This window comes from Scardinius erythrophthalmus, assembly GCF_964197995.2.
Source record: "Scardinius erythrophthalmus genome assembly, chromosome: 11".
Lineage (NCBI taxonomy): Eukaryota > Metazoa > Chordata > Actinopteri > Cypriniformes > Leuciscidae > Scardinius > Scardinius erythrophthalmus.
Window position 1 is genome coordinate 35,043,849 of NC_138231.1, and position 13,198 is coordinate 35,057,046.

General features: G+C 36.7%; 2 protein-coding genes across 6 annotated transcripts in view; one reads left to right on the forward strand and one right to left on the reverse strand.

The window, feature by feature from the left end:
- The window catches only part of lnx1 (ligand of numb-protein X 1), a 45,191-nt gene extending 39,707 nt beyond the window's left edge, over nucleotides 1-5,484 (forward strand). For all 4 annotated transcript variants that reach the window (XM_081378875.1, XM_081378876.1, XM_081378877.1 and 1 more), the window contains 3 exons: nucleotides 1,735-1,993; nucleotides 3,819-3,977; nucleotides 4,107-5,484. In XM_081378875.1, the coding sequence (XP_081235001.1) occupies nucleotides 1,735-1,993; nucleotides 3,819-3,977; nucleotides 4,107-4,242 (554 nt within the window). In that variant the 3' untranslated portion in view covers nucleotides 4,243-5,484. The remainder of the gene's footprint in view (nucleotides 1-1,734; nucleotides 1,994-3,818; nucleotides 3,978-4,106) is intronic.
- Nucleotides 5,485-6,277: 793 nt separating this feature from the next.
- Nucleotides 6,278-13,198, reverse strand: part of fip1l1a (FIP1 like 1a) — a 28,428-nt gene continuing 21,507 nt past the window's right edge. Inside the window, exons 14-15 of one of the 2 annotated variants that reach the window (XM_081378880.1) lie at nucleotides 8,881-9,027; nucleotides 6,278-6,776 (exon numbers count right to left, since the gene is read on the reverse strand). In XM_081378880.1, coding sequence (XP_081235006.1) covers nucleotides 6,629-6,776; nucleotides 8,881-9,027 — 295 coding nt within the window. In that variant the 3' untranslated portion in view covers nucleotides 6,278-6,628. The remainder of the gene's footprint in view (nucleotides 6,777-8,880; nucleotides 9,028-13,198) is intronic. The other variant, XM_081378881.1, reaches the window with a different exon arrangement.

Sequence of the window (13,198 nt, forward strand, 5' to 3'; positions counted from 1 at the left end):
GACGGCTCGAGATGACTGGTCGTAAAGCAATGTGTAGTCTGACAATGTTTCTTGTCCAGGACATGACAAGATTTTTAGGAGTCGAGACTCGAAATCGTGTAATCTGATACATTGACTATAGTAACAGACAAAAAAATTGCGTATTCTGAACCAGACATAACTATAACTATGGTATACTGTGGTTATGAAAGTAGCCTACACATCTTTTTACAGCACTTCAAAACTATATCCTATTAAAATATTTTTTTTTTTTATGTGTCGACCAAAACATTTTTGTTCATCCTTTAAAGATTGTCTCTATTTATAAAACTGAAAGTTTCAAGAAGTAGGAAAACTCACACTTTTTTTAAAAAAAGAAGACTAAATTACCATTGTAAACAGCTGCTGAGGGTGCTTATTGGCTATTTTCACTCCCTAATATCTATTTTGTCACTCATTTTGCTTTTGAAATAATATTAAGACATTATGAAGGATAATAATTAAATTTAACTTTATCTATACACCTCAAATTTAGCTCAGTGCTTTGTCATCCCACAGTGCTACCAAATACTTTCTGTAGAACTTAGAGCCGCGGCCCTCAGATGTTAGTCTGGAGCCCTGTGATCTTAAAATAAAACTGCACCATAATTTCTGTACGCTTAATCTATTTATTATCAAAGCATTTGTCTGTAATAGTTATTTAGGGGGAAAATGTGAAGGTGTGCCCCTAAATTTTCTGCTTGCGCTCCTAAAATTTTAAGTCAGGGGCTACAGCGCTCCTAATAAAAAAAGTTAGTCTGGAGCCCTGTTGTCTTATCGAGCTGATTCTTAATAAAGGTAGAATACAGCACTTCAGCCATTTCAAGCTTTGCAAAGTATTGCATATTTTCCTCTAGTGTTATACTATGCCATAATTATATTGAAAAAATGTAATTTACGTTTTAAAATGAAATGTATTTTTAATTGAAAAATCGTATCAATTCAATACACTAACGCTAATATAAAAATTGATATAATAATTGATTTATTCCGCAAGGATGCATTCAATTAATCGAAAGTGACAGTTAAAGACATTTATAATTTTACAAAAGATTTCTATTTCAAATAAATTCTGTTCTTTTGAATTTTCTGTTCATCAAAGAATCCTGAAAAACAATTATCAGTGTCCACAGAGAGAGAGAGAGAATGTTTGTGTGTTTGTACAGTGCCTCTCTCTCATCTCACCCTCAGAGGTGAATGTCTGATCCTGTCCTGCTTTCCCCCTTTTCCATCTTAATCTCATATTTATATAATTAATATCAAATGTATTAAAGACAACATGAAATCAAAAATGACCCAATTTAAACTCTTAGTAATCTTCTCTGATCATATTGTGCACAATCCCTGTATGCACATTATTCAATAAAAAATGTGAGGAAAATTAAAGGAGCTGTATGTAAGAAATGTATTTCAATTAATCATAAAATGGCCCTGATATGTCACTAGATATTAAGAAATCATGTTCATTTCAAATACTTATATCACTGACAACAGTACGGCCAGGATATTGGGGGGTGGGGGGGATACACCGCTCTACAGTAATTTGAAAGTGATTGCAGTACCAGTTTTGGCCACAATCTTACATACGGCTCCTTTAACTTGGCTATAAATCATATCTACTCAACAAAAGTACATCCGACAACACAACTCTGCTGTGCAATAATCAATCTGTTAGAGCATGGTGATTTCTTTATTAATGTCTATCCTGTCTCCTAGGTGACATTCTTCTAAACGTGAATGGGGTTGAGCTGACGGGTGTGACTCGGAGCGAGGCTGTGGCTAACCTGAAGAACACCTCGTCCCCGGTGGTCCTGCGGGTACTAGAAATGAGACCCCCTAATGACAGCTCCCTGGACTGCATGCCGCCCCTGCATTCCCCCTGCGCTCTCTCGCCCTCTTCACCCGGAGACATCAAACTACCCCCGCCTAATGATGACTACGCCCCCCTCTGGGTGTCCTGGCTCCAGCTGCCCAGGTACAATCAACAGAATAGACACAAAGAAACAGGCTTAAATTAATTGGAAGTATTTTTGGCTTGTTTTATTCGTATCAAAGTAAATGTGTCAAATGCAATACTACTTTTTTAATTGCTGTTTTTTTTCTAGTCTTTCCCCCACATTCTTCCCTTCTCTGAGCTTTTTATTTTGCCCATATTTAATGAATCTTTAGAAATTAAAAAGAGTCACTTTGCCATGATTGAGTGTGAACCTTCTTAACAACTTCTAGAATTATTTCATTTGCATAATTCAGAAAGTTGTGTGTAGAAGAGAAGAAAAAAAAGAGCGGGGTTGAGGAAAGCCCTTCTCACTCTCTCTGCTGTAACAGGTTTAGACTCTTGAAAGTGTGACGGCTTTAAATAGACCTTTCTCTCCCATTCCCTGAACTTTTCCTTGTAATTATGCGTCTTTCTTTCCTTCACACGGTTCTTTTTGCTCTTTTCTGCTCTCCATTTCTACATCTCATTTCACAGAAGTCCACTCTAAATGTGAGCTTTGAACTTTCATGCTGTTAGCTGTCAGACATGGTCGATATCTAGCTTTCGATATTGTAAATATCCACAACAGTAGCATTTTTCCAAGGACCGGCCGGTGTTGGAATACAAATCGAGACTTTCAGTGTTTCTTGCCATTTGAAACTCACTTATTTCCCCAAGATAAGCTCCATCTGAACCTTTTATTTATTGTAAATGTATCTTTTCACCGCAACGTAATGGCTCTCTTAAAGCGATAGTTCACCCAAAAATTATAAATCTGTAAAATAAGGTCACTTTGTTAACATAAGTTCATTAGGTTTTAAGTAATAATGAACAATATATTAATCTAGGCAAATTATAATTTACATATAGCATTCTGGGTAACTTGAGGTCCTTTCCTGTTCCTGTTTCCCTCTCTCTTCTCTCATTGCTTTCTGTGTCTCCTTCAGTGTCCTGTCTAATTTATACAACTTGAAATGTTTAAAATGCATAAGGGGTGTAACGATACCCTCATGTCACGATTCGATACATATCACGATACTGAACTCACGATACAATATTACTGCGATACACCAAGACATATGTTGATTCATACTGTTGATTCAAATGCTAAATTTGGTATTACATTGGGGGTGTAAATGAAAAGGCTTGGACTTGGTGCTGGTAACCCAATGCACAGGACAATAGTGACACCAGAATTAAAAAAAATATTCATGATTCTGAAGCTGAAAACACAGAATTATTTTATATGAATATGCTTGCACTCTGTCACTGACTAGATATATTTAAAATAATGCAGGCCACAAAAATATTCCCCCATTGCATTATTATACATTATATTCAACAATATATATAGTAGTTTAATGAAGTACTGACACTAAAACTCTAAAGATGGAATTTTTTTCTCACACAGTAATTTTCATTTTAGGTGAACTATACACAATACAGATTGTCAATATACATGACGCATAGTTGCATTTTTGTATTGACAATATATTGTTACACCCCTAATTAATACTGTATATGCATGCAGAAATTAACATTAACCAAGATTATTAAATGCTGTAAAAGTATAGTTCACAATACCTAATGCTTTAGCTAATGTTAACAAAAACCTTTTAGTAAAGTGTTACCAGAAATTCAATCAGTTTTTACTCACTCATGTTGTTCCAATAGAACATGACAATATAAAAAGAGATGCAATGAAAGTGAATCATTTCCTGTCTGGGTGAACTATCCCTTTAAGTGTTCTTGCATTCTATGCTTTGTCCTTTGTATAACTGCTGAATGACAATAAAATTAACCTTGAATTTCCTGTCCATTCCAGGCATCTATACTGCTGTAAAGACATTGTCCTCCGCAGGAGCACGTCTGGAAGTCTGGGTTTTAGTATTGTGGGTGGACAAGAAGAACTCAACTGTAACCAGTCCTTCTTCATACGCTCTATCGTAGAGGGCACACCGGCATACAACGATGGAAGGATACGGTACGGAAGCCATGCTTTATGTAGAAAAACTATTATGCCCAGTACAATTTATGAAATGCTATTTTTTTCCCTTTACCCTCATTCTTGTCATAACTCGAACATTCTGAAACTCTGTTTTTTTCTTATTAGCTGTGGGGACATCCTGCTGGAGGTGAACGCCAAGAGTACCTGGGGAATGACACACACGGCTCTAGTCCGCCTACTCAAGGAGCTGAGGGGTCGGATCACTCTCACCATTGTCTCTTGGCCTGGCAGCCTGCTATAGGACTACTCTGCATGGGGGAGGGGCTTATTACACTGACCCCACACTAGGGGGTGGAGCTTACACTACAGACCTTATCATGACAACAAAAATGGTGGATTTTAGAATCCGAGACTTCCTTAAAAGGTGGGGCTTATGGCACGGACTGCCCCTCCAGGAGCAGGAAATGACACATGGACCTCATCCAGGTAGTAGGAGCTAAGACTCTAAACCTGAAGGCGAAGCCAACCACATAACTCCACCCACTAAGAAGCACGTTCGTCAGACTCCACAACCAGGAGGCGCTTTCACAATTGCCCTTTTGTCGATCGGCAAGGCATAAATATGACATTTGTGCATGAGAGGAGCATCATGTTGGTTATAGATAGAAGGCGGAGCTCTTAATCAGTACTAAAGGACATGGGAGGGTCTAAAAACAAATTCAGGATGCAATGAGGAGCACGGAGGAGTCGGAAACAGATGTATAAACATTTTTGGCACTGTGCTCTATGTAGTCAGATTGTGTCACTCTAATGTTGTTCGTAGAGGACGTTCAAGATGCTGCACATGAGAGGGGTTTCCTTCGGACGCGAGGTGAAAGGGATACTGGGATAAGTAGGGTTTGGGCGGGACACACACATTGCCAATTCCATTAGTTTTACATGTTAGAAAATGCATCGAAGTGGACGCACATTCTTTACTATAAACGTCGATGTCTGAAAAGATGATAACGAAACAGATTCAAGCACTTGTACAATGACTAATATTACTTTTGGTTTATTTCTCTCTGTTTCTACGGCTTTCGGATATCGGCTTCGTTTCGTTCGTTCTGACAGTGGTTCGTTCTCTCCATCCACCGGCATGGAGACACATTTGCCAAGTAGTTCTATCTATGTTGGTCCGTTTCAGATGCTGTTGCATATGAAAATAAACTATAGTGAGTAATAAAAAAAAAGAATAGCAACTGAAAAAAGAAAAGCAATGTTAATAGTCTATTTTAAAAATGGATGATAACTTCTAATGCTTATAATGACAATGTGAGATTTAGGCGGCCTTGCTGATTTTTTCTGTTTACTTTGGAGGAGAAAGGACAGGAGAGAGTGGTGTGTGAAAGGCTCACTGTGTGAGTGTGTGTATGAGTGTGTGTGTAGGTGTCATTGTGGGGTAAGGTGTGTGTGCTCTGGCATCTCATGCTTTGGCTTGTGCAGTATATTGTATCTGTTGGTACCTTTGGTTCAATGATCAATAAAGTCATTCTACAAGGAGACTTGTGTTACTGGGAGAATTCTTAGTGTGCACTGTATGTGTATGTGTGTGTTCTTATGTCGTGAGGGTTTTATGTTATTTGTCAGTGACATTTTTTTGGTCCCCATAAGGAAAAGAGCTTATAAATCATACTAAATTATGTTATTTTGAAAATGTAAAAATGCAGAAAGTTTTCTATGAAGGTTGTGTTTAGGGGATAGAACATACAGTATGTACTGTATAAAATCATGTCTTTGGAAAGTCCCCATAAAACATGAAAACCCAATATGTGTGTGTGTACACTAATGTTCAAAAGTTTGGGGTTGGTAAGATTTTTTAAACGTTGTTGAAAAAATAGTCTTATGTTCACGAAGGATGGATTTATTTGATCAACAATACAGTGAAAACAGTACTACTGTAAAATACTATTCTATTTTAATATATTTGTAAAATGTCATTAATTCCAGTCTTCAGTGTCACATGATCAGTCAGAGATCATTCTAATGTGCTGATTTGCTGCTCAAGAAACATTTCTTACTATTATCAATGTGTCAGTTTGTGCTGCCTAATATTTTTTTGGAAACCATGATAATTTTTTTTCAGGATTCTTTTATGAATAGAAAGTTCAAAAGAGCACCATTTATTTAAAAAGCAAAGACATTTATAATACAAAATATTTCTTTAAAAAAAAAAAAAAAATCTTACTGACCCAAAATTTTGAACGATAGTGTAATGTGAATGTACCGACTGACCTTGACTGAAGGTCAGTATCTGCTGGCGTTCTCCACGCTAAAATCATGGTTCACACACATTTACGTTTCTTGATCATGTTTATAATTATTTTCTTCAACAAAATTAACATTTGGCACAACAAAAATACCATTTTGTATCATCAAAACAATAAGAAGTCATTTTAAATAATGAATAAATAAATTTGTAAATTAAAAAATAGTGTACCCTTTGGACCACTTTTTACTTTTTTATAAATTACATTTTCAAGAAATTAAATGTTAAATTGCTAAAACTGTAACATAAATTGGCTTATCAAGTGTTTGGCATATGATTAATCAAAATCTATTCACAGTTGGTCACTCAGGCTTTGACTGGTGACGAAACTAAAGACCTCCAATTGGTCAACAAATGGGCTCACCAGCTGGCCAGGGAGTTATTCTGTGGCCTCTGACTGGTTCTCCTGGTCCGCAATGCACTCCTCGCTGGGCTCAAGGCTTCCTCGGTTGTGTCTGGAGCGTTTGTGCCTGTGTCTCCTGTGGCTATCTGCGTCATCACTATCATGACGCCTCCTACTGTTGCTACTAATGAGAGAATGAGAGAAAGAGAGAGAGAGAGAGAAGGAGGTCACATGATCTATAAATATATAATGGTTATATAAGATGGTTTGCCCCCTCAAATGAATATCACCTTTGTAGGCCTTTGTGTGTGTGTGTGTGTGTGTGTGTGTGTGTGTGTGTGTGTGTGTGTGTGTGTGTGTGTGTGTGTGTGTGTGTGTGTGTGCGTGTGTTTGTGTGTGCGTGTTATTTTGCATGGTGTGAGGCTGTAATGGCATGTGAACATACTGTACATGTATTTGTTGTGGTGTTTTGTGTGTAGATTTGTACATAAGGCTAATTGTTCGACCCTCCCAGGCTTTTTATGCAAATTAGGGTTAGTGTATGAGTGTTGCCAGACTAAGTAATTCCCTTTTTTAAATTAAGGGACAATATTTGCACCCTGAAATGAATTTCCAGGGGTATTTTTACTTTTATGAGAGCATCAAATAAAATAAAGACAAAAATAACATTTTAAAACTGCTTGTCCTATAAAAGGTAGCAGGGATGCTGAAGCTTATCCTAGCATCTCTTAAAATGGCATTTATAATAAAAAATACAGTATATAAAATAACAATGTATCTGAAAAATCACGGCAGTAAGATAAAAATCAAATATGGAAATAGCTCTACATTTTACTGTTTCTATAGATTAAAGTGAGCAGCGCGTCAAAACAATGAGGCCACACCACACGCACTAGTTGTTTATGGTAATGATCTTTCAGAGCTATATTTATAATATTTTTATCAAGAGCCAAAAATGCTTTATTCAAGCCCTTTTCGCTCCATGCGCGTTGCTTTCTCCCGATAAAGACGTTAAAGCGCCACATCAAGAGATGTAGAGACGCGGTTATTTTAACAACAGTAGCAGCAAAATAGATACTTTCGCTAAAAAAACTGCAGATAATGAGAATGCATCAAATACAATTATTTTTATCTGTCATACAGATGACTCTGACCGTTTAATTAAACCAGGTTTGAGACAAGTTGACGTGACGTCTTTTAGATGTTTTTTTTTTTCATACGTTTAGCATTATTATTCAGCATATAAAGAGCATTTCATAATAAAAAATGTTAGAATTTGGAAAATTATTTAGAGATGACAAGGGAAGACAAATACAAAACAAAAAAACTTTTAAATTACTAAACTTAGTTTCGTCCTCATGATGAGAGTTTTGATTGACAAGAGTTTTGACATAGTTTTGGTAATTTATTGATTTGAGCAAAATATAAGAAGGATCTATACTTTTCTTAAGAGGTAAACCCTGCACCCCCGGTATCTTTTTCAGTCCCAATGTGCCATACACAAAGGTGTCTAAATGTAAAATAAAAAATAGCCTGTTAAAACATCTGATCTAACCTTTTTATTTTTATATCCAGTTGGGAGAAATATTTACTTTTTTGGTAAAATTTTGGTAAAAATTCTTAGACATCACTGATTTGGCTCTCTGGGCCCAAGATTCTAATTTTTGATGGCTATTTTGAGCATTTAGGTTTTTTATTTTCTTTTACAAAGTACTACGGCTGTCTCGATGGAAATGTATAACTATTTCAAAAAAGTATTGTCCAGGCCTCCGCTGGGAAGGAAACATAGAGACTGGACCTCTTGGAACTTTTATTGAAAACCCCTGCTCTAAATAATACACAAGATGTCATTATACAGAAATGCTCTGTCAGAATACATTTTGAATAAAATTCCTATATTGGATTTTACAGCTTTTTACTGTCTACTGTCACAGCAGATTTTGATCTAATCACCGATTCATGTTGTTGGGAATGACTTCTTAGCAATAAGTGTTTTCAGAGCTGGTTTAGTTTGTTTTTGCTTGTTTTTCCATGAAAAGCACTTCATGTTAGCTACATATTCAGCAATATTTGACAGCCACAGGTCACTATGGTGTCAGTAGAGGAATTAAACGCATAACTAGATAGGATTAGAATAGAATGTTATGAGAAATATATCAAATGTTAGATAACAGATTCAAAACAAACAGAGGAATTCACTATCTGAAACATCTAGGGGAAACACTTTAGTCACCTTTGGTGTCTTTTACTGTCCTGCACCATGGTGAATTTCTGACCCTGTGCGTTACCTGCGTGAGGATCTATGTTGTTCATTCCTTTCTCTGTGTCTTCGTTCTCGATGTCTGTCCCTCGCTCCTTCTCTTCCCGAGCTTTCCCTGTACCTCTCGCTCCCGTGATGACTGTGATCCCTGCGTCGAGATGCACGCTCCTCCTCACTGCACACACATTCAAGCACAATGAGGCAAAATAACACAGCACATCAGATCTGTTCTAAAACCTAACAAGATGCCTAACTACCTACTACATGCCAAGGTAGCTGCCTAATAACCACCAAGGAACCTCATAAGTGACCATTTGAAATGCTCAACATAAGCAGCAACTGCATGGCATACTGGGAATTGTTATCAACGGACTTTGACTTTTGCATTTTGCTAAGCTAATGGTGCTAAGCTAATGCTCACACTTGCCAACTATTACGCTGCATTTGAGCAACTTTGCACAATAATTTAATCAATTCAATCAATCAATCATTTAATGTCCTCAACAATAGCATGCATTGACATGATATATACAATAGACTATAGAAAGTAAGAAAGATGACTATAATGATAACTATATTGTCATCCACACCAACAGACAATTACATTCTGTTATCGTGTAAGTGTGTGCTGCAGTTATGTTGCCAAGCTCAAGCTCTTCAAAGTCTGGTGGATTCTGCTTGGCTGAAAAAAAATCATTCTGAAAGAGATTCTAATGTTCCTGTGTTGGTATCATTATATCTGTGATGTAGACGTTGCTATTTTCTGAGCTTCTCAAAACTTCAAAAAGTTATTATTATAGTTATCGTCCTTGGTGTAAAAGGGACTTAAGGCTAATGGAACCTTCTTCATGTTAATACATGTTAAAATGATACACTTGTTAGGTATGACTTATCTTCAGTTATATCATATTCCAATTAAAATGCTTACAGTTTTGAAGTAGCTTCCCCAACACTCTTAAAATACACAGAAATTAAAATATATTCATATTCTTCTACATGTTTACAGGGTCACTGTCACGCAAACACACCGCATCTCTGAAATGGCTCAACTTGCAGCCATTGTGATGTATCCTAATGACAGCCTCTAAGTGCACATTAACCACGTTCTCTCTTTCAGTGCACAATTGCACAGAAAGAAAGAGAGAGACAGAGAAAAGAGACAAACTCAATAACCTGACCCTCAATCAGTAATTAGCAGTCAGCTAAAAGCTCCGGCCCTCAGGTGATGTGCTATAGATTAGTCTTGGAAACACTAATCAGATGACAGGGAACAAAAGAGTTTGTGGTGGCAGTGGTCAGTGTGAAGCATACAGAAAGCCAAATGTTTTTATGTCACTTAAAGGCACAGTTCACACAAAAATAAAAATCCTACTTCTACAAAACATTTTGAGTGAACTATCCATTTAAGTAACACATATTTAAATATGTTTCCTTTCTGTGTATTTCTCATTGTTAATCAAATTATGTTATTGTTAGCAACCATTGCTGAAAGCCCCACATGAATCTGTGTTGGTGTGTCGCATGCTGTTGCAAATTGTCCTTCATGCAATTAAAACAGATTTGAACAACATACATGGCCCTCTGGGACTTATAAATGTATAAAGGCACAATGAGTAAGACATGATGTGGGTGTCTGTGTGAGTGTGTGTAGGTGTCGTGCCAGCTGGACTGAAGACAGGCCAGTCCTCTCTGTGAGCCACAGGATTGAGATCATATCTAGGGGACAAATGTTCACCAAATGTCCAACCAGTTGCTAAAAGCATTACCGGCCAGATTAAAGTGAAAGAGTGAGTGAGAGAAAGGGCAAAGTGAGAAAAGAAGGAAAAGGTTGTGTGGCAGATTGTTTGAATGCTGATTTTGCCCGTTTACACCTGGTAACATTCATCTTGGATGATCTGATCATGAGGGATCAGGCAAGACAAATGAATTATGTTTAAAAGGTATTATTACATGTACTAAAAAAAAAAAAAAAAAAAAAAAAAAAAAAATCACTGGATGTGCCCAGTTTTGCCAGGTATGTAACTATTTAATTTGAGCCACTTAGTAGCAAGCAAACAAGATATTTTCACATAAATATTAAGGAGCACAACTGTTTTCAACACTGATAATAATAAGAAATGTTTCTTGAGCATATGAGAATGCCATCAGAGGAATAAATTACACTAGATTTTACATTAGTTATTTTAAATAACTATATTTCACAATAACTGTTTTCACCATATTTTTTGATCAAATAAATGTAGCCTTGGTCATTTTAAAACTTTAAAAACCATCCCAAATTTATTAAATTTATTGAACAGTAGTATATTTTTTGGACGGATAGTAATTATCACAAAGCCTGCATACATACATGCATGCATTTATTTATTTATTTACATTCATTAATTTACTTTTATTCAAATTCATTTAATTTATTCATCTACTTTTATTCAAATTCATTTCAAATTTGCATTACTTCATACGTCACACTAACGATGTCTAACGATGTCTAGCAAAGTCTGTATATGCAATTTTTTATTTTTTTTTAAATAGTATTTTTCTAAATTGTCAAAAGTTTAAAGTCACTGCTGTCCAGGACACAGCATTAAAGAGTGTTTACACTGGACATGAAATGTGTCAAATGCGTTTCTGAACTTAAGTGATTGGACCAACAAATATTTTGGACCCCATTAACACCAGTATTTTACAGCTCATGATCAAATTCCTCGAAATGGATATTCAATTCCAGCCGTAAACAGGATCTTAGATGTAAAGTTCTCTCAGAATGTGCTAAAGCGAGAGAGGTTGTGTATGGTGAACAGAGTTTTGTCATTTACTCAGCGTGTGGCAGACAGAGATCGATTGTGCAGCTTCTGAGTGGATGTTGTGTAAAACAGTGATGGAGAAGACACAGATTTGTCAGTGTATATATGAGAGAGAGGATCTGAGAGCTGAATGAATATGTAACTCAGTAGGTTCTCTGCTCTCTCAGAGAAACGGCACAGGCGCTAAGCTGCTAACATACCCTCAAAGCCTTGGCATGGGCGGCTGCGTGTGACAACTTCAGTCCTAGTTTACGTGGTACCAGGCCAAAAGTGTGTGTGTGTGTGTGTGTCCTCGGCTCGCACAGGCCCAGCAGTGAGTCAGAGGACTCATGTTGAGATTTGGCAGTCATTTTATTGAGCACGTTGTCATACTTTTTGATTAAAAAGCAACCCTTAAGGCACTAGAGAGGATATACCCATCCAAATATTGAGATATGGTCACTCAGGTTCTTTCTCTATGTCTCGATCACACACAAAAAAACACTTTAACATAAGGTATTAACTTAAACATCTGACATAAAGTAAAGAAGAGTGTGGTTTTTATGTGTGTGCATGAAAGAACCTGGAAACGAGAGAAAGAGAAAGATAATCTAAAAGAGAGAAAGCATGTTGCCTTCACAAGTGTGACAGTGTGCTTTCCAGCTGTTCTACTGGCCTGTTTTAATCTCAGCTGTCTCCTCATGTGACCTCACATTGGATATACTGCCACCACAGCACAGATTCTGAGCAGAAATGTGTGAGGTCAAAGAAAACTAAATATGGATCACCAAAAAATGAGCATAAAAGCAATACTTCTGAGGAATATGTTGGTTTCCTTGTTCCAAGAAATTACAAGCTGAGACTCAACTTTCTCTGTTTCACAGAGAAATGGAAGTATTACTGGGGTTAAATAATTCATTATGATTAATGCATTTTGGATAAAGGGAAGGGATAGTTCACCCCAAAAAAGAACATTCTGTCATTATTTATTCAACCTCATGCCATTGACTTCCAAACTTTTTTTTTGATCATACAGTTTAGATAGAACGATGAGGTTGAGTAAAATGGTGACAGAATTTCCATTTGTGCAAGTGCACGCTGATTCTGTGCTTGGTCAAGGTATATAAAAATCTCATTTCAAAACAGCAAGGCAAATCCTGTTTTCCTTAATGTGTCCTCTATAATTTTCTTTATTTTGTCCACACTGCAAAACCTCTGCAAGAAAAGCGTGTATCTTTAATACACACACAGATGGACAGACAGGCAAACAGATAAACAGTTCTGTTAAGTCTCATCTTCCTGTCGTCTTTCCCACCACAACTGTTTTTCTCCACATCATCTCTTCTTTTCCCACACATATGCTTATGTCATGCTGTCTGTGAATGTGGTCTAGATCTGTACCAACTGATCCATGGCTGGAACTTTAATTCCCTCAATTAAAGCAAACAAACAAACAAAAAAACAGATGTCTATGAAAAAAGGTCATCTATATGCCAGTACTCCAAAACATTGACAAAATGAAGATAATATGTCCAGTCTTTCTCTTTTGGGAGAACAAACCAA